The sequence below is a fragment of the Rhynchophorus ferrugineus genome, unplaced genomic scaffold, assembly GCF_030347505.1.
Source record: "Rhynchophorus ferrugineus isolate W39M unplaced genomic scaffold, kcgeb_rfMv2 rfM8, whole genome shotgun sequence".
NCBI lineage: Eukaryota > Metazoa > Arthropoda > Insecta > Coleoptera > Curculionidae > Rhynchophorus > Rhynchophorus ferrugineus.
This window is the reverse complement of record NW_027472587.1, coordinates 20,727,182-20,746,196: the sequence shown is the minus strand read 5'-3', so window position 1 is coordinate 20,746,196 and position 19,015 is coordinate 20,727,182. Positions and strand designations below refer to the sequence as shown.

General features: G+C 39.5%; 2 protein-coding genes across 5 annotated transcripts; both read right to left on the bottom strand.

Annotated features, from left to right (window-relative positions):
- Positions 1-1,449: 1,449 nt before the first annotated feature.
- LOC143201731 (guanine nucleotide-binding protein G(s) subunit alpha) lies at positions 1,450-11,369 on the bottom strand. 2 transcript variants are annotated; one of them, XM_076412967.1, is made up of 8 exons: positions 10,549-11,369; positions 9,233-9,446; positions 8,876-8,999; positions 7,030-7,191; positions 6,806-6,973; positions 6,571-6,749; positions 5,161-5,539; positions 1,450-4,037 (listed from the first exon to the last, which is right to left on the bottom strand). In XM_076412967.1, exons 3-8 carry the CDS (start codon positions 8,978-8,980, stop codon positions 3,891-3,893), a joined length of 1,140 nt encoding a protein of 379 aa, XP_076269082.1. In that variant the 5' UTR covers positions 8,981-8,999; positions 9,233-9,446; positions 10,549-11,369; the 3' UTR covers positions 1,450-3,890. The 2 variants fall into 2 exon arrangements, with proteins under 2 accessions (XP_076269082.1, XP_076269083.1); XM_076412968.1 differs by lacking the exon at positions 10,549-11,369 and adding an exon at positions 9,799-10,208.
- Positions 11,370-12,630: 1,261 nt separating this feature from the next.
- On the bottom strand, positions 12,631-19,009 carry LOC143201726 (uncharacterized). 3 transcript variants are annotated; one of them, XM_076412962.1, is made up of 6 exons: positions 18,638-19,009; positions 18,226-18,577; positions 17,946-18,160; positions 16,500-16,901; positions 15,831-16,048; positions 12,631-14,923 (listed from the first exon to the last, which is right to left on the bottom strand). In XM_076412962.1, the coding sequence occupies exons 2-6, from the start codon at positions 18,479-18,481 to the stop codon at positions 14,839-14,841; spliced, it is 1,176 nt and encodes a 391-aa protein (XP_076269077.1). In that variant the 5' UTR covers positions 18,482-18,577; positions 18,638-19,009; the 3' UTR covers positions 12,631-14,838. The 3 variants fall into 3 exon arrangements, with proteins under 3 accessions (XP_076269077.1, XP_076269075.1, XP_076269078.1); XM_076412960.1 differs by having other exon boundaries at positions 18,226-18,581; positions 18,638-18,820; XM_076412963.1 differs by having other exon boundaries at positions 17,997-18,160; positions 18,226-18,581; positions 18,638-18,813.
- Positions 19,010-19,015: the final 6 nt, after the last annotated feature.

The following is a 19,015-nucleotide window of genomic DNA, read 5'->3' as shown; positions in this document are numbered from 1 at the left end:
ATTTTGTAGAGTTGTTTTATTATATTTACATTGAACACTCTTCCACACCACCCATGATGTAGAGTTCTAGAGACATATTTTTAAATAGTAGTAACCTCCTGGTGGTCTAATCCACCTAATTAACAATTATATATCAAAGTAATGCATTTTACTTTCATTCGAGACCTAACACTTTGAAATATGATTATCATGTATATGGTCTAACAACAAATAAAATATATACGTTTCATGGAAGTCCACCGAATGTTCGGTACCCAGCGCCAAATCTCATTCGTTGGCCCGGTCTGTACGCAGCATAATACTTGCCTCTTTTGTTTACGTTTATGCTTAATAGGACATAAAACAAATTTCTCTCTTTCAAAAAGGACCACTGATCTATTTACCATGATTTCGTCGAAAGTTATTCCCACAAAAAATACTTTTAGAAACTAGATTTAATAAAACCACCAAATTAAAAACTTAGAATTATTAGAAACAACCAAAAAATGATCAAAATCTGTTTATGTAACGTAAGTATAAGAATGTATAATACAATTTAACACGAATTTTCGTTTAATTCAAAATAAATACATATATTCTGAAAACTATTTCGATCCAAAGTGTTGAATAGTCAAGAAAATGTACGATTTTTTGGCCATTTTCAACTTTTTTGCTGTCATGTCCAGACAATGATAATTACAGGAATTATAAAGATTTTTACGTTGAATCGAATGACGGTTAAAGAAAATTTATATAACTTTTCGTTTTTAAATTATAAGACCAAAATAAGTTTTCAAAAAAAGTAAAGGATTTCTGTTTGCATGGGATATTTTAAAAAGTACTAATTTTAAAGTAATTTAATAATAAAAAATACATATACTTCGAGTATTTTAACGAAGAACGAGAGATCCAAATAACGATGGATTAATAAAAATTACAGGGATTATAAAGAATTTTACGTTGAATCGTATGACACTAAAAGAAGTTTTGTACAACCTTTAATTTTTAAATTATAGGATAAACACTGTGTTTTCAAAATACGGAGGATTTCTGTTTATTTTCAAAATTCTTACTAGCTACAATAAAACATTTTCTATCTGTATCGCGCAGCTAATTCAATGGCCTACGATCAGGATCTAACAAGAACATGTCATTATTGTGTCACCGGCCAAAAATTAACTTCAACAGTTTCAGATCGGTGATCCCTGAGCCAGAATGAAACATAATTTATTTTCACAGCAGATTCATTTGATCAAATACGGTAACAACATTAATAACAATAATAAACATACCTCTTAACAGAAAACACTTCAGCAAAGATTGTATCAAGCCTTGAATTTATACGAGTTGCTTGCTCTAACTTTGAACGGGCTTCCATAAGGAAGCATCAACTAAATTCTCGCAAAACGATATTCGGAGTGGCCAGTGCGACTAATCCGTAAAAATGCTGTACAATATAAATAAAACAAGGTTTTTTCTTAAATAAGACATATTTATTACAGTTTAGTTACATATTTTAAATAATTTTATATTCATTCATTTATTTATATATTTATAAATATACGATTCCGTAAAGAATCGCTCAAATAACCACAGTTATACAAATATTGGCAAATAAAAGAAAACAAAGGGGGAGCGACGGGAGAGGAAGGGGGCGCTGTGGTGGCGAAGAACCGAAAAATCATACGGGGAGAAAAAATAAATCGAGGAGACGGAAGAGAACGAAAAATACTGCTCGAAAGATCAGATTCACGACTATTTATAGTACGAGGCGCGGGGGACCCGCGGGGAAGCGTCCGCGCCCCGTCGAGGCGACGGCCTTTCCCCGGGTACCCCCGGTTCACATTCACACGTACAGAGACCTGCACACACTCTCTCATCCTACACAAAATTGCTTGAAATTGCAGTTGTGCTTTTTTCTTGGTTACCGACCGGGCAAAACCCGGTCTGGAAACGACGGACTCTCCGTTTTATCAACATCACTAATTATCCAATAAGAAAATAATCGACGATACGCAAAGGCGTCCCCTGATCGACCGGTTCGCGACAGGACTCGTCCGAAACAATTCAATACTACTACTGGCACTTAATTGAACTGACTAGAAAAACATACTCTCTTCACCAATTCGCTCTCGAACCGCAAGGCGTCAATCTTAAACTACTAATCCCTTCCTCCTGACGCGACCGAACCGATCGTTCGAAAGACCGCGAACTAAAAGAAAAAAAACGTCAGAGTTCATGTTGATAAAACCTCATCCGTCGACCCTGGGAGTTTCTATACAGGAGACGGGGCGGGGCGAGGCGAACGAGGGCGTGGCCGTTACTGGACCTGACGAATCGGAAGAGTCGAGGGCGCGGGGATGTGGATGGGGGGCATGGCCTCGTTGGCCTCGCCCGCCGAGAGTAAAACTCTAATATAAAACTATTTAAACATACATTGACATCGAATTTCAATAGTTTTGGATTTTGTTTCGTGTTGTTTTTCTTCTGGGTATCGGCCGGGGAAACAACAAAAATATATGTATATATATATATAACGTATATATATAAAAAGATTTGTGTTTGTTGTGTGTGTATGTGTATGTGTTATTTTCGATTTTTTTTTCATTTCGAAATATTCTTAATTGATTCTCTACGATTCGACCACAGATTCACAGATATAAATATTTATAATTCATTTAACAAATAACATTCAGTTAAAATTTTACAGAAGGGGAAGTTGGGAAGACCTACCGACCGCCGCTGGAGACGACAGGGACAAGTTATGACGACGATCCGAGGGCGTGGCGCTTCGGTCGGCGGTCCTCGCATTGATTCTTCTTCAGACTAGCGGCACATATATATTTTGTTTATGTTTTTTTTCTCATTATTCTCTAGATTCTAAAAACTAATAAAAGCATCGAAAACGGAGGCGGCGGCGGTTGGCCCCGCCATCGTAGAAAAATAAAAATAAATTAAGGGCGACACGGTGATGTACCTGTCCGGGGTGGTGGAGGGGGGGAGGGGCGCGTTCGTGACGGAAGGGGCGGGGCTTGGAATCGCGCGCTGTTCATTGGATCGTTTCCGGTTAAGTACGAGGGGTGGGTGCGGGAGAGGATAGGTAGGGGAACAACGCGTCTCAAGAGTACGCGCGCGAGTTTTGTACGACGCCGGCTGTTTAAGTACGTTCGCGGTGGTATTCTTCCTGCCGAGACGCGCTGCCGGTTAAAGGAAAACGAACCATTGCACTTGGCGTCACTAGATTACTACAAGTGTCAACAATAAATAAATAAAAAAAATCCAGTTTAACATTTCGTAAAAACATTTATAAGTATACAACAAAAAAAAGTATATAAACGAAGAAATGGAGAAAAATATTGATTTTTTTGTAAGTTTTTCAATTGTTCACTCTCCGCGCAGCCAACTGTGACGAGATTTTATTATTTTTTCGGCGTTTTGGCACGTGGTTTCTCTGTCTGTCTGTCCGTCCGTCTGTCTCTTTCTCTCTCGTTTTGTTGCGTTCGCCGCTCTTCGACACTACCAAACAAAGAAGAAGCGTTTTGCTAAACTATTTCTCTTTTCCCTTTACTCTTTCGATATTTTTGGTTTTAGTTTTTTGTTTTGTTTTGCGTTGTATTAAGTTGGTCCTACTGATTCATAACTTGGTTTGGTATCTAAGGGAGGGGGAGAGTACTCGCTTGTTCGATATGGGAGGACGCGTGTACGCGTGTAGTGGGAAGGGAGGGAGGTAGGAAGAGGAATCTGCTGCTGTTGATGAAGATCGGCGTGGCGCCTGAAGAGGTCTGAATAGAGAAACGTCAACGGCTGCGTTTTGAGCGAGATGAAGCGGATGGAGCCGAACGACCTCAGCACTGGGCCAGTACCAGGAGACGCGGCTGAATCGAGGATGGACAGGGGGCGCGGGGGGGCGGTTATAACAGTTCGTACTGACGCAGGTGCATGCGCTGAATGATGTCTCTGCAATCGTTAAACACTCGCTTTATGTTCTCGGTGTCCACGGCGCAGGTGAAGTGCGGATAGCAGTAATGTTTGCCCTCGCCCGATGCTGTGCTGATGCGCTGCAAGAGAACACGACGTTAGTACGACCGACCTGGAGCGGCGCATTGGAAAAAAAATGCGACTGCATAGGCTACTTTGGGGAGTTGTTTTGTTGGGTCCAACCAGAAATGTAGTCTATTCAAAATAACAGTGAACTCACGTCATCAAGATGTTTAATGTATTGCCTATAGGAATTTGTAAATTCGTTTCAGAATCAGACAATATTTTCCTTTTCATTTTATTCTACTTAAGAGATACAATGCTGTCTGATATGTTCGAACATGTAACCGAAACAGCCAGCAAAAATCGCATGGTTGGCAAATATCTGCAAAATTCTTCAAAACATTACTGACAATAACATACTATAAATCGGCAAATGTTGTTTTGGCGCATCGCTTGTTCTTATAAATTTCAAATTGCCGCTTAATATTTGGGATTACTCTGGTTGAAAATGCCGAGGCCAAAAAATAGTCAGTCAGAAACACATTGTATCTCTAATAACTTCGAATAGCAATAACAAGGTAATGGGGGGTATTCTTACCAGTAAAATGCGTTAGAAAAGTAAGTATTGATACCCTTAAATATTGAGCTGTTAGGGTTTTTTGTTGGAAATATTTTTAATGTGTTGCTGCTGCGCTGAATATTAGTATGGACGATACTATAACTAAAATCTCTCAAAAATTAAAAACGATGGAACTAATATATTCAAGTTAAAATTTATGAAATATATAATAGCTTTTTTTAATACATACATAACTTAAGACAATTATTTCAGAGATAACAGTTAGTATGGAACGTATCCGTAGTAAACTTTAGAATATGCATCTCTGCGAGGGATCTAAGTCATCATTCAACATCCTTAGGAAACATAGGATTTAAGTAGTATAAAGATAACCCATGAAGAGATCTAATGCAACTTCCATATATACAGTAGTTGAGATGCCTGTACAATATGGCCACAGAGGCTAATGTCTTTCTCCCTATCAAAACATATTCAAATAAATCTAATTCTTATGGGATGCGGCAAATAATTACTACAGTAGATGTGCAGGTCGACCTTGCAGGCAAGGCTCGTTCAACCCCACCCCATGATTGAACCAACCAAAACATTTCCCCGAAGCTTACTACGAGAGATGCACTCACCAAGAACTCGTCGCGGATAAAGTACTTCGCCCTAAACACCTCCGGTGGTTCGTTGTTTTCGTTGGGCACCTCGGCGGGCGGCTGGTACCGCGCGAACTCCGCGAAGTACTCCTCCAGCTTGCTCTTGCCGGCCAGGATCTTCTCCGCGAGCAGGTCCTGCTTGTTGAGGAACAGGATGACGGAGATGGTCCTCAGCCACCGATTGTTCCAGATCGACTTGAACAGCTCCAGCGACTCCTTGAGCCGGTTTTGCGTCGGGTCCTCGCGCAACACCATGTTGTACGACGAGCAGGCAGTGACGAAGATTATAGCGGTCACGTCGTTAAAGCACTGTATCCACTTTCTGCGCTCGTCTCGCTGTCCGCCCACATCGAACATACTGTCGACAAATAAATTATCATAGTCGAATTTCACAGAAGCTTCGCGTTCTAAAAAAGTGTTCATAGTAACTCCATGAACATAAGCACTCATTTAATTGAAAAAAGTAAAAAACTCAAAATGGCATCCATTTTGTAACAGATGTTTTGTTTCAAATTCGCAGGGAAAATCGGTTATTGATGTGAACTTTAGATTTGAGATAATTCCACAGGAAAGGGACCAAATCGGATGGCTTAAACGTTTGAAAGTGGTTAAATGACTGACTTACAAAGTCAAGCCAAATCTCTGGGCTTGATTGATATTCTGGCGGTGTAACTACAGGTCTTTGTACAAAATGCCGTGTAATGATAATCTATGCAGATGATTGCGCATCAAATTGAGAGGTTTGGACAGTCACAAATAGACCGATTTGATTTCTTTAGTGTTATACCCTTCCTTCAAGCTTTCTGAACCCATTTTCAAATGGCAGGAGGGTTTGGCATATCATTTAAATGACAAAAACCTTTATTGATGCAAAATGATGGTTCAGAAGGGTAGAAGACCCAGTATGTTCGGGCATTTCTCAAGAGTCTTTAACGCCCGTGTTCTATCGACGTGAGAAGTTCGTAGCTGGAAGTGTCTTTCCTTCCCTGAAATTCCGAACGAATCGGGATACAGAAAAGGATTTCTTGAACTACTGTCTTTTCAGCTACTATTAAGAACTCGAGGGAGGGGCTTCGACGATACAAAATTTAAAACGCATTAAAAGAGTAAAATAATTACAGAATTAGTCAAAGAACATGAATCAAGAAACAGTCAAGAGAGTCAAGTTTCAAGAAAATGTAGTAAAAAAAAGTATTCAAACTCGCCTTTGTGCATTAATTACGCAAAGAAGAGACAAAATAAATTGTATTTCACTTGCAACATTGTTTTTTCTTCTTAAGAACTCAACATCACTTTTCATTGCATTTTAAAATAGTCTTTCCAGCAAAAACAACAATTTCTAGCAGAACCCTGCTAGAAAAGCTACATAGAATAGGCATGTATACTCACTGGAAGTTAACTTTGTCTACTTGAAACTGAGTCTCGAAAATGCCGCTGGTGAGCACCCTGCATCGCAGGATGTCCTGCTCTGTGGGCGTGTAGTCGGGCCGCTTGATCACGTCCACCTGGTCTAGGAAGTATTTGGCGCAGTCGATCAGCTGGTACTCGTTGCTGCGCTCGTAGGTTGACTGAAAAGCCGAAACTGTCGGTTTAGAGCTCGACCTCGGCGGCCGCCCAGACGTACCTGCACGCCCCGGTCCTTCCATAGGGCCTCGGTGTGCTCGTAGAACTCGAGCGGGTAGTCGAAATCGGGTCCGGTGGCCACGTCCTGAATCCAGTCCACCCGCGCCTGGTTCTCGGCCCTCTCCAGCTGTACGGGCGGGCTCAGCGTCGACATAGCTCCGGTTATCGTCTGCAACAAACGGAAATCACTGCGAGGGGAGCGCGCGCGCTGCCGGGAACACTTACGATGATGGCGTCCCGGATGTTCTTCTTGATGTCCTCGATTTTCTGCTTTTTCTCGCGCTCGCTGAACCCATTCACGTGCAGGATACGCATCTGTTTCACGATCGTGGACTTCCCGGACTCGCCTGCTCCCAGCAGTAGTAGCCTGTGGGTTGCCCGATACACCTACGAGAAAAAAATAGACGTTTTTTAACACATTGCTTAATAAATACCGCGTGTGACAAACATGACTTCACCTCCTAACCTAGTGACACTATAGTACAAGGGCATGAACAAGATGTAACATATGATTGGCTAGTGGCCTTTTTTATTGATTAAATGTCCGTATTTCGTTGAGAAATACCTTTCGCTAAGGTTTCTCTTTGAATTGATTACAATACGAATACCGTTATGATTATTTCAGGAGAATTAATAAGGTATGTTTATGGCATACCTTTTTTCTTCACTAAATAACTAAAAATAATATAAATAGAAGCTTTATAGTATATATTGATAAAATCTACTTGTCGTCTTTGTTTCGCTCTAATTTTTCAATTTCCTCTTTCACCAATAAAAAAAAGCGTTTTGTTATTTCTTTATGAATTTCATAAAATTTTCAAAAACAAGTAAAAAATTAACATGTTTTTTAAATACATAACCACAGAATTTAATTAGCAAACAATAAACACAGCTTGATGTAGACTATCCGAAATACGCATGCACAAAACCAGCCAATTATATAATAACATCTTGTTCATCACTTCCCTATAGTGTAGCAATACTAACTTTCAAACGACACATGTCGAAATTTCATGGCAATCTTGCGTTTAATTTTAATGGTACAGTGGTTTTAGCGAAACAACTTTGGAAAACAACAACGGATTGACTATTCGTACCTCTGCTCGAGGCGACAGTGACATTTTCGACCCAATTAACAAAACATTAATAGTGCATGTCGCATGGCGTTCTTAGATTGGCGAAGTGAAAACACTCATAAATCATTAACTCGATGTAAACCATATTCAAAATGAATGAATTATCCTTGGAATCGCTTTTCGACCTGCCGTATGGCTCGGATTTGGTCCCCAGTGGCTAGTGGCTGTTTGCAGACCTTTTATTCCGATCAAATTCCGAAATACAAAAATTATTAAACATTATTATAGTTAATAATATCGCCTAGCTCAAAAATCACTTATAGATGTAAGTTATCCACAATCAGTTGCTAACAAAAAACATATTTCGTTCATTGAAATAATGAATATTTTCGCAATACATTCTAAACCACATTTGGTCATTTTTATCCAATAATATTGACATTGACACTTCTGTCTAATTAAATTGTGTTTTTCTGGAAGTTTAACGTGTTAAGTATTACAATCAGAAGTAGTTGTGGTTTTTTTTAAGAGGTGTAATGTAACAAAGCAATAATAACTGACAGGTGAACTGAATTCTTTATTGTTTGGTTGGTGTTCTTTATATACCCACTTGCAATGAGTATAAAATTTTTACGAAGTTTGTTTCTTATGGATGTTGGCTTATTTTTAACCAAAGATCAGTTAGCCCGAAGCTCTTTTAAACCGGATATACCACCACTTCGTCAAGATTTATATCTAACCATTTGAAACTATTCGAGGATAACGCTCTGAGAGCAGAAAGAACTCTTCCCATAGGGGGTAATTTAGATGGAAACAACCTCCTTTTCCCTCAACCCAATGAAGATTGATCACAAGTACACTGTGCTGCTTATTTTCTATTATGATTTTATTAAAATCTAATTAAAACCCACTGTCAAAAAAAAAAATTACCTATACATGTCTTTGCATGTGCAACACCACGCAATATTAATATTGTTAATAGTTAGTTTACTCACTTGTTTCTCCTTTGCCAACTGCCTGTTAATCTGATCACTTATTCTCTTCTGAGACCGAATATCCTCGGTGGTTTGCCCCGCGTCTCGGTCCCCAAAACAGCCCATGGCCGCCAAGGGGGACCACCTACATGGCCCATAATTAGAACAGAAAAAAAAAACAAGCAGGTGTATGCGCAATGGTCACGATAAGTCACCAAATAACATCTACCACAGACTGTATGTGTACTAATATCAACAGTTTCTTGGATACGGACAAATGAACGGTCAGAGACAATATAACACATCACATAAGTAGCGAAACGACTGACCTTTCATCATCATCGATCCGGTCAGTAGGATACTATCCTTGCTACTTACCAGCAATCAGCCCCCTTATCAGCGGCCACTGGGCCACACTCTGGACCTGAAGCCACCGTGATTAGTTTCCTGGAAAACTGCTCAGACTTTGACCATTCGGTCGTGACGAGTGAAATGGAAGGTCGCTAATGTCGTCCCGTCAAACAACTCAGGGGTACATCACTTCCAGGTGCTAACCCTCATATTCTAACTCAACTATCCTATCTGAACACAGCTAAAAAAAACACCAATTCACTATTACAACACTATCAACGCATTAGCGACAATTAATTAACATTTAGTTAATGTACAGAAAGGAAAATAGCGGGTTTTCTAATAACACGGTTGAAAATCGTTAAAATATCATTTGGGGCTGGGTAATTTTCGATTGAAATGCAACAGGTACCATAATTTTCCCTTCAGGAATCTGGTTCCTTAATTTTACTTCGGGATGTCACTCGAACACTATCTTGTAGGGTTATGTTTAACTGATATTACTTATTTGACATAAAAACAAAAAACTCGGGCCTCGCAGGTCGACGAAAATAAATAAAATGCCTTTTTGTGTGATGGAATTCGAAACGTACCATACCTCGTCGCCGTTTCGTGAGATACATGAATAAATATGTCAATAATCGGTTTCTTTTTTGTTGTGTTCATGTACGCACAGACTATCAAATATGATGATAGTTCATTAGTATCATTCTAACCTAGTTTTTGGTTCGATTTATATGCTGTGCTAATAGCGAGCCGATTCTTTTCGGTATTTTCTCTGAATGCTTAATGGTCTCTCGACCTTGCGATGCCTCGCGTATGATGTATGTACTGGTCCGGATATTTATGTCGGCCGTGGTGTTTTGACACGAACGGTTCGCTTCATCTAGAAGGTTCGGTTTAACCAACAAAACCGGCGTGATCCCACGGCTCCGTGCCTCAATTCCACGGAATAATTCCCAGATTAAAATCCGCATACACACACACACACATATAGAACTGTCATTGGAAAGAAATTGCGACGTTGCCGTCGCCGACGGCCCCATTAGGCATCCACGCTCCGTCCACCCGCGTTCCGCGGGAACCCTGTTGTCATTCCAATCGGCCGGGCGACGGCGGTGCCCGGACCCGACCCCTGCGTTTGTTTGTTTTCCGTTCCCATCAAAACAAATAGCGATTTCGCGCGGAGCCGGCAACGCTGCGGCCCGAAGGTTGAGGTTGGATTAATTTTTACTTGTTTTGGATAAAATTCGATATGATGAACGGCGGAAAACTGTCAAACGGTACGGGGACACGAACGGGGCGCCGCGCCGGGGGGCAAGAGAGAGTCGGGGATTACTTACGGCGAGCGGACACACTGTCCCGCGATAGGGGGGAAGGGAGCGAGTCTCTCCGGTGTCGCTGGGGTTGGGGGGGATCGTCGCGTGCGTGCACTCACACAGACACTCACTCACAGCACCGCACCGTGTCTCGCGGTATCAATCAGCCCGAGAAGACGGATGGGGAACTATGGCCTCGTAACAACATCCTCGGCCCACCGTCCGCGGACGGCAGAAAGCTATTTTTGCCCCGCGTTTAGCGAAAATAACCCAGACAGATGTATATTAGCGGTCCACAACAGAAAGGCGCATTTAAAAATAGCAACGGCGAACGATTTTTTATCGGGCGCTTTTTTTCTCGACCCGATCTGTCTCTCCTCTGTCGGCGCGAGGAAACACTAACACCGATATACACCCTCGCTGGTCCGGTTCGTTCGCGGACACTGCCCACGGCTGCCGGCCGCTTCCTTCTCGATGGGGTTCCTCCGGCGCGGTCCCGGTCACAACGGCACCATCTCTCTAACGGCCACGGACACGCTTATCGTCGCTGGCGAGATACCGAAAGTAACATGTCGTCGCCGCCACACACAAACTATGTCGGCCTTGTCTTTTTTTGTTGTTGGCGGCGCCACAGTCACCTGTCAACCGTGCGCAGCTGGCTTCATTGACCCGCCCGGATGCGAAATTTGAATTTTTAATTGGCGATTTTTTCCTTCTTCCGCACGGGGTCCGCTACTCCGCGGCGTGCACCTCGGGCCCGACTTCCTTCTACGGAAGCACGCACGCGACCGTCTCGATAACCGACGGGACTTAACGCGGTCCGACGTGTCGGGACGAGAATCGATGACAGTCCGTACATGACATCTTGGGAGGTAGGCGTCCGATCGAAACGTTTTTGTTTTCCTAAGCCGTCTTAGGCGATTTTATATAGCCCAACTGGATGCATTTCCTCGTTACGGATTCCAAGAAGGGTCGTTAACAACAACCAAAAAAAAAAAACAAAGGATGCGCTTCGGTATTTCGGAACAAACATGCGCACTTTGAATTTGAACTATATTTTGGCGCTGCTTCATTGAGTGATTATTTGTTAATATATTTTGTTAGTTTTTTGCTAAGAAATATATTTTTTTTAGTAAATGCAAGTTGAAATAAATAAAGAGCTAATGGAAATCGGCCATAAAAGCAGTAATTTTAATATAATTTTTAAATCAAAAAACTATTTCCTAATATTGGAAAAATAAAAAGTTTATGTTTTGCTTTAAAAAATAAATACAAGCGACAATAACCACTAAACATCATTTATTTCAATATTACAGTATTAATGCGTTATTATTTGTAGTTTTTCTTGTTTTTCCTTTGTAATATCTAGATTACAAGTCTACTCTGACCCTATAATTTAGAAAAATCTTTTTTTTTATAACGAAATACATAAAAGTACTATTGTACTATTATTTAATAGTTGTTAACCCTAGGAAATCGTTTTTTATCGCTCTGTTTTGATCCAAACCTCGTAAAATACTTACGATATCAGTTTCCAACATTAAGACAATCCGTCGACTGGTTGCAAACTCAAATATACTCAAATTGATAGAATTCATGAATAAAAAATAAGATTAAAATTAAATTAAGTGGTAATTATAATTTCTGTCATGAAAACCATAGTAATGTAACTTAATCTAACAGTTTTCGTTTTTGTTGAAACTCCTGAATAAAAAATTATGTCATCCCCATCAGCTGCTTTCCTAGTTTTAAGGATACAAAATCGTGTTTGAAGCATTTACTTCAGTATTTTAATACTTATTCTCTTGTTTGTATACAGTTCATGAATATATCAAAGCATACAAACCTTATATACCCTAAAATATAAAGATTATGTTAAAATATAAGTGGTGCATTTAGTCTTACGATTTTAATTTAATTCCCCTATAGCCAATTCCTCTACGAACTTTAATTACCACCCTATTTTGGTAATTCCATCTTGTCTAGTTGTCAATATCTAAAAAATAACATAAATCATAAATAATAAGCGATAGATAACTGTCAACACAGGTCGGGCGTCTTTTGTTTTTCTTTTCGTGACAGGTTCGGTAAAAATAAAACTAACGGTTATCTCTTTATTTATATATATATATTTGTTTATTTATTGTTTGTAATAATTGTTATAATATACATTAATCGCTTATTACCTATAAATACTCTAATAAAAAAAGGAAAACGATTTTCTCAGTTAATTTTTTCTGTGTCTGTTTTTCGATAGACTAGAGTATTAATGCTGTTAGATTGAAGATCCCTAGACCATCGGATCTCCTAGATCCGCCGATTCACCCTCCGTTGTTTTTTTTTGTTTTCTTTGATCCTAATTGGTCGGAGCTAATTTATATATATATATATATATATATATATATATCGATAATACTGATGAGAGTTCGGAGGATAGAATCCGATCCCAAAGATCCGACGATAGGCGGGAATAAATAAACTAATAATCGAGTTTAGTAGCAATAGTAGCTTTTCTTAGTAAAAATAGAGCTCGAAAAATCCTGCTAATATTTTGATTTGCGGTCTCGGGTTTGATTGTTTGTTTCGCGCAGGAGCCCGTTGTTATATGTCGCTTTATCACGCGTTATCGAAAATAAGAAAAAACCATAACTTACAATCTAGACAGCTTATATCCCGAAACGAGTATCTATTTCATAAATTATCGAATAAAATATACATTAACATCTATATAATTATAATAATAATGATAATAATAAAAGACGCGCTCTAATTCTATAAAAACGAACAGAACATATTGTTTAAATTCACGCTTAAAAAATTGAGCATATCAATCGAAATCCGATGGAAACGCGTCCATCCAGAGGGCCGTGAACCCGCATCTGTCAATGTGACAGTTCTCGGGGTACCAAACGTCACCGGAGCCTGTAGGATCGACGGTTTTCCATCGAGTTAGGATATTGTTTATAAACGATAGGAAAAACAAGTCACTAGATCCTTTGATTGTTTCAATTATGTATTATTTTGCTATTGGTTCGTTCGTTATCAGTATTGACGGGTCATAAAGAAAATTAATCATTTTACTCTAGAAAAATGCACACACAAAAATTAAAGGGGACACTATATCAAAAATACGAAGTTACAAAAGACTCACAGCCATTAATTTATTAATACACATTTTTTTGTCTTGTTTAGCCTGGTATAATATAAAATAAAAACATTTTAGTAACATATGTCTGAAATTAATTATATCATAACTTGAGCTGCTTTTCCAGGAAGACAATGAAATATTTCCCTATAATAAACAACACAGAAATTATCTAACCTCGCAAAATTGAACCAATCACGCAGGCTGGCGACTTGTTCATCCCGTCGTCCATAGTTCATTAAGTATTTTGAGCCTGGTTCCTAACGATGAGCGGAATAAACGAGCGAACTATCCCTACAGATAAAGAGAAACAGTCTAGGATCATGCGCGGTGTATAGGCAAAAACATATATCAACTCTATCACAAAACGTCATCAATATTTAAATATATAATATATCAATCTATTTAACAAGTCAAAATCAACCTTTAACGAGGGTCATACATTTTCCGACATAAATTTGAACAGTATTCGCGAATAGGACTAGATTTTGTTTCTTTCTTTCAATTTAAAAATAGTATTCAAGAGTAAACAATCACTTTGGCAATATTCAAGATCTAGGCGTACCGAAAAACTAGCAACGACAAACGAAATCAACGGCAAAGATGAGTGGAGTGTGGTTATGTAATATACGCCCGCTGACGTCACGTCTAGAGACTCAATAACAAAAAAAAAAGACGGTTTAGGTTTAACTGTTCGTCCTCGACGGACCGATCTACAAATAAAAATTAACACCGCGTCTGTCAACTGTCGAAAAGTGACAGCGTCAACGAATTTCGATCGACTATGACGTTTAACTAACAACTGTCGTAGATCCGTCCGCCGATACGGAGAACAACCGACAGCGGCGAAATTTTAATATCTAGGGTCTTAATATCAATACCGACAAAAGACGTGTAATAAAAACACTTATTGTAAACAACACCAATTTTCCCTAACTAACGAGGGTTCAACAATACACGATAATGTACGCTAAAACGCTACGACACAAAGTATTTGAGCTAGGAGCGGCCTGTTTTATCGGCGCTACCCTGGAGAATCCTTTGCGGCGCGCCCTCTGACGGCCGCGCGTCCGTTCCTGATACGATCGATTCGATAGAGTCGCACGAAGGGTGTAAAGAGTTCGAAAGATGTAAAGGAAGGGGGAGGGGGACGCGGGGTGGTGGCGGGTTTAGGTCTGTTGAGACTTGCGGCAATTGCACAACCATTTTATTATTCTTGCGTTGCGTTCAACGATCGAGGGAGGCTCGCTATTTCTATAAAAACAAACATAGAAATTGACTTATTTGACATTGAACGTATTAGATGCGTCAAAAAGTAATCAGGGTGCCCTTAAATATCAATCTATTATATAAGTTCTATTATATTCCATTTATAATATCTCTATTAAAAGTGGTAAACAAAAATAGATAACCTACAGAAAGTAATGATAATAAGTACATAAAGAGAGTTATGAATAAATTTGATTGTTAGTTTTATTTCAGTTAGACTTTTTAAATGAAATATGAGTGACTACCACATATAGTCTATTCAAACTTTTTTTGTACATAGGTAATTTTAACTTGCGACGTCATAACGTCGCGATGTTGCCACATCAACCCTGGGTTTTAGTTTATTTTGTCTTTGACCTATAATACAATTCTAATCTAAATAAAGTAATGAAACAAAAATGTTATCAAATACAATTTATTTTAACATCATAGTACATCTAAAACCTACGGTTAATTATACAGCTAAAATCTTTTATAGGTTAGAGCTGTAACTACTATTGTTTTCAAGAATATTGCACACGTTTGACAACCGGACGACTTTGACAGGCTAGTTATAGAATAAAATGAGAAGAAAAATATTTTCTGATTCTGAAACAAATTTACAAATTGCGGCAGGCAATACATTAAACATTTTGATGACGTATGTACAAAAAAACTTTGAACAGGCTATAGACAATTGGTTTTGCGATTCTGAAATTGTTCTAAGTTCTAATTTCAAGAATGCTATTATATAAGTTTGAAATACGAGCCTGTTTTACTACCCTGCGACAATGTGAAGTCATGTGGCTGTTTAGAAACTCGTCAAATAATTGAAAGCATTGAATGGGCGGTTTTATTACTTTTTTACGCACCTAATCGACCATATCAAATCCCAATCGGGTGTTTTTCTCACCTGTAAGTCTGCTGCGGACAACAGTCGATGTTGTCCAAAGGTCTGGAGGAATCCACGGTGGACACGTCCGAAAAAAACACAGGACTCTCCGAGGAATGTCCGCTGCCGCTCAGCATCTCCTCGTAGCTGTCAGACGTAAGCCCTAGGTGTTCGAAGAACTGTTCCAGATGACTGGTGGGAGGTTCCGGCGGTCTCCAATACCGGTCACTGATATCCGACTGCAAACGAGGGAAAAAACCACCAAAGAATCACCAATGAGGAACTAGTGAATGGAAAATTATGTTTGTTCTTTGTTTGTAGTATTCATCAAACATTTAATTACTTAAAAACGCTTGTTTGGACTCATATCAATAACACAACAACCATTGAAAGAACAATTAAAAGTCTAAGGGAGATAAATCTGTCTGATAAACTTAAGTCCCAACAGAAATATTAAGTTCTATGATATTAGGTTAGGATATAGGTTAACTTGAAAATTCTATATAAATATATTCTTCAAATATACATATAATTTTCAACAAGTGGCAACGTTGCAAACTCAAACTCTAAAGCTCATGCGGACTCTTGTGTATCCAGTGCCTATTTTGCGAGTTTTGGAGACACGCCATAGATGAATTTTTATGTGGATATACAGAATTAAAAACAATAGAGAAATAACTGTCACAATACCTTTGAGCGCAATATAGGTCTGTCCCGCTTGTATCTCAAACATTTCTGTCGTTTGAACGTAGACACGGGCGCCGGTTGATAGGCTGTTGACTGACGTGCGGCGCGACACTCCGGTTCCTGGCAGCAGTAGTACGAGCTCCCGCCGCTGTGCTGGGTGCTGGAGCCACTGTCGCGGCGCGTTTCCGGGGAACAGAACTGTCTAGGAGGCGGGGCCGGCTCGCTCCTCTGGGTGTAGTGGCCGCTGGAACCACCGCTGTCCCTATTCGAGAGGCTTTTGTTGCTGCTCTTGTTGGAGCTGGGTTCCGCGCCGCCGCTACCGCTGCTGCCCCTGCAGTGCAAATCCGGTAGGCTCTTGTGACATCTCTGCGACGAGTACTCTGCCGGAGGACTCAACGGAGCCATCTGAAATCACCAAAACATCATAGTTAACTTGACCGAAAGTCGATTTGTACCAATCGGCGGTATTCGGAAATGAACGGTTCTCGATGGGCGGAGTCTGATTTTACGAGTCCCCTGTCACTTTTGTAGAGTTTTTTATATTGGCAAATAATTTTATTTACATTAAACCGTATTCCTTTATACAAAAACATAAATCAAGTGCTTTTTGTTTTAAATAAGCAAAAAAAATAAAATAAATAAGTGTGTCTATGGTAAATATCAGATATTTTTTGTAAACCGTAAATATTTTGTTAACATGCAGTGGCTTGTCAAAAAACGTCACTATGGAAAATTACTGTTCAAGAGTTTTATTTTAAAAAATGTATGGGTTCTTATAAAGTTAATAACATATGTTTGTCAATAAAATCTCACATATACAGATTGATAAAAAGTTCTATTATCTGAATTATTGCTAAAAAATCATAAAATGATATAAATGTTGCAATGTAATCTTGAGATATGATGTTTATATGCCAGATGATCTTAACATACATAAGTTACAAGTAACTTCGGACGTAATTTCTGTCTTTGTTGTCATTTGTATCAAATATTAATTTAACCCAGGAAAAATGTTAACAATTAAGAAACCAGAACTAAACAAATAACACATTAAAATGCAAGTGAAGACCACATTATTTTGTCTATCCTGAATGTTTGTCAAATTTTGACATTTTTGGATGATTTTTTTTGTCATATTAGTTTTATTTAATGAAGCTATATTGTTAACTTAAAATAAAAATGCGGAAAAGTAGCGGTAAGTTTGGATAAAAAATACTTTAAATACTATACATCTAAATGAAATTGTGTAATAATTTCGGTTATGACAAAAAACAACATATTATTAAACCCGTTTACTACTCGCCGAAAGCACTTATCCCATTACAACTAGACACTGACGATATTTATCAATCATTTTGAGAATAATGCAGTTTTATCACAATGACATTGGCAAATATTTATTCTAGGATTAATTAGGTACCTCCACCACAACCCGTATAGCACACTTACTCTACTCGGTTTCCTATCCTGGTTTTTCCGTAATTTTCTTGTTTCTTTTACCTGATCCACGCGTAATTCCTCGGCGCTGTCGCAGACCAACAGTTGCCGAAGCCGATTCTGAAGCAGGTCGTTGGAATTCGCGGCGTGCGACATTGTAGCTGGAGAGTGAACTGATCTACGGTGGGTGAGAGGCGGCAGGGACCGTGATGGGGACACGGCCATATCTACGAAGAAAAAAAGGCGATGATAACGTCGAGGAGTTAATAGTATTACTACGTCGAGTACTTACATTGTGATAAGTTCGTAGGTTTCCCGTAACCGTTCCCCGGAGTGATGCTGGTGACATTGACGCTTTTGCTTCTGTTGTAGGTGCCATATGTGCCGAAATTCGTGTGTGTTCTGGTCGGTAATTGTTGCGTGTTGTCCCTCACCACCTCGGACTTTACGTAGAACGGCTTGCTTTCGGCCAGCAGCTCCACGGCTGACTTTCTCTTGGATCTCATTGACTGGGACTTGGTGAGGCTGGGATACATTATGGTGGCCATCTCTCCAGAAAGGCAGTGCACTACTACTTATCTAAAAATGCCGTTCTTATCTCACGAGGATTATCGGAATCCCATTCGAGCGCGATATCTGGTGGTCTACCTGGAAGAATCAAAATAAATAAACGTAGCTGTAAAAGTGCTTTCGCAACTACGTACGCTCACGTAGGCAGGGCGCGGAGAATAGCGTGCGTTTCGAGGCGAAGTCGCGGTTCAGTCTTCGGTCGCATCACAACATTTGGCGGCTAGTTTTGGCGTGGAACGAATAAAAAATTTAAAATAATCACAACGATCAACACTGTTCATTTCCGTAATTTACAGCTGACTGCGTGTCTGGCGCATGCGTCCTCCACGAACTCCGCCCCGTATTTTAGCGTTTGGTTAACAGTAAAAACGGAATAACCCACATGTGTTTACTGTCACGTTAAACACCCACCAGCTTTCAACGGACCGTATTCAAAACACGCTGAAAATCAAATAACTTAGAAGATAAAAATTACAACTAACTTCACGGTATTTACATGTCAATTTGGTTTA

Excerpts from the sequence above, each read along its gene's own strand:
- LOC143201731 (XM_076412967.1), bottom strand. The coding sequence starts at position 8,980 with ATGGGCTGTTTTGGGGACCGAGACGCGGGGCAAACCACCGAGGATATT. Across the intron at positions 7,192-8,875 it reads AGTTGGCAAAGGAGAAACAA|GTGTATCGGGCAACCCACAG; the intron begins GTGAGTAAACTA and ends TTTTTCTCGTAG. Across the intron at positions 6,750-6,805 it reads GGAAGGACCGGGGCGTGCAG|TCAACCTACGAGCGCAGCAA; the intron begins GTACGTCTGGGC and ends TCGGCTTTTCAG.
- LOC143201726 (XM_076412962.1), bottom strand. The coding sequence starts at position 18,481 with ATGGCCACCATAATGTATCCCAGCCTCACCAAGTCCCAGTCAATGAGA. Across the intron at positions 18,161-18,225 it reads ACCTACGAACTTATCACAAT|ATATGGCCGTGTCCCCATCA; the intron begins GTAAGTACTCGA and ends TTTTCTTCGTAG. Across the intron at positions 14,924-15,830 it reads TGTCCGCAGCAGACTTACAG|AAATAGCGAGCCTCCCTCGA; the intron begins GTGAGAAAAACA and ends TTGTTTTTATAG.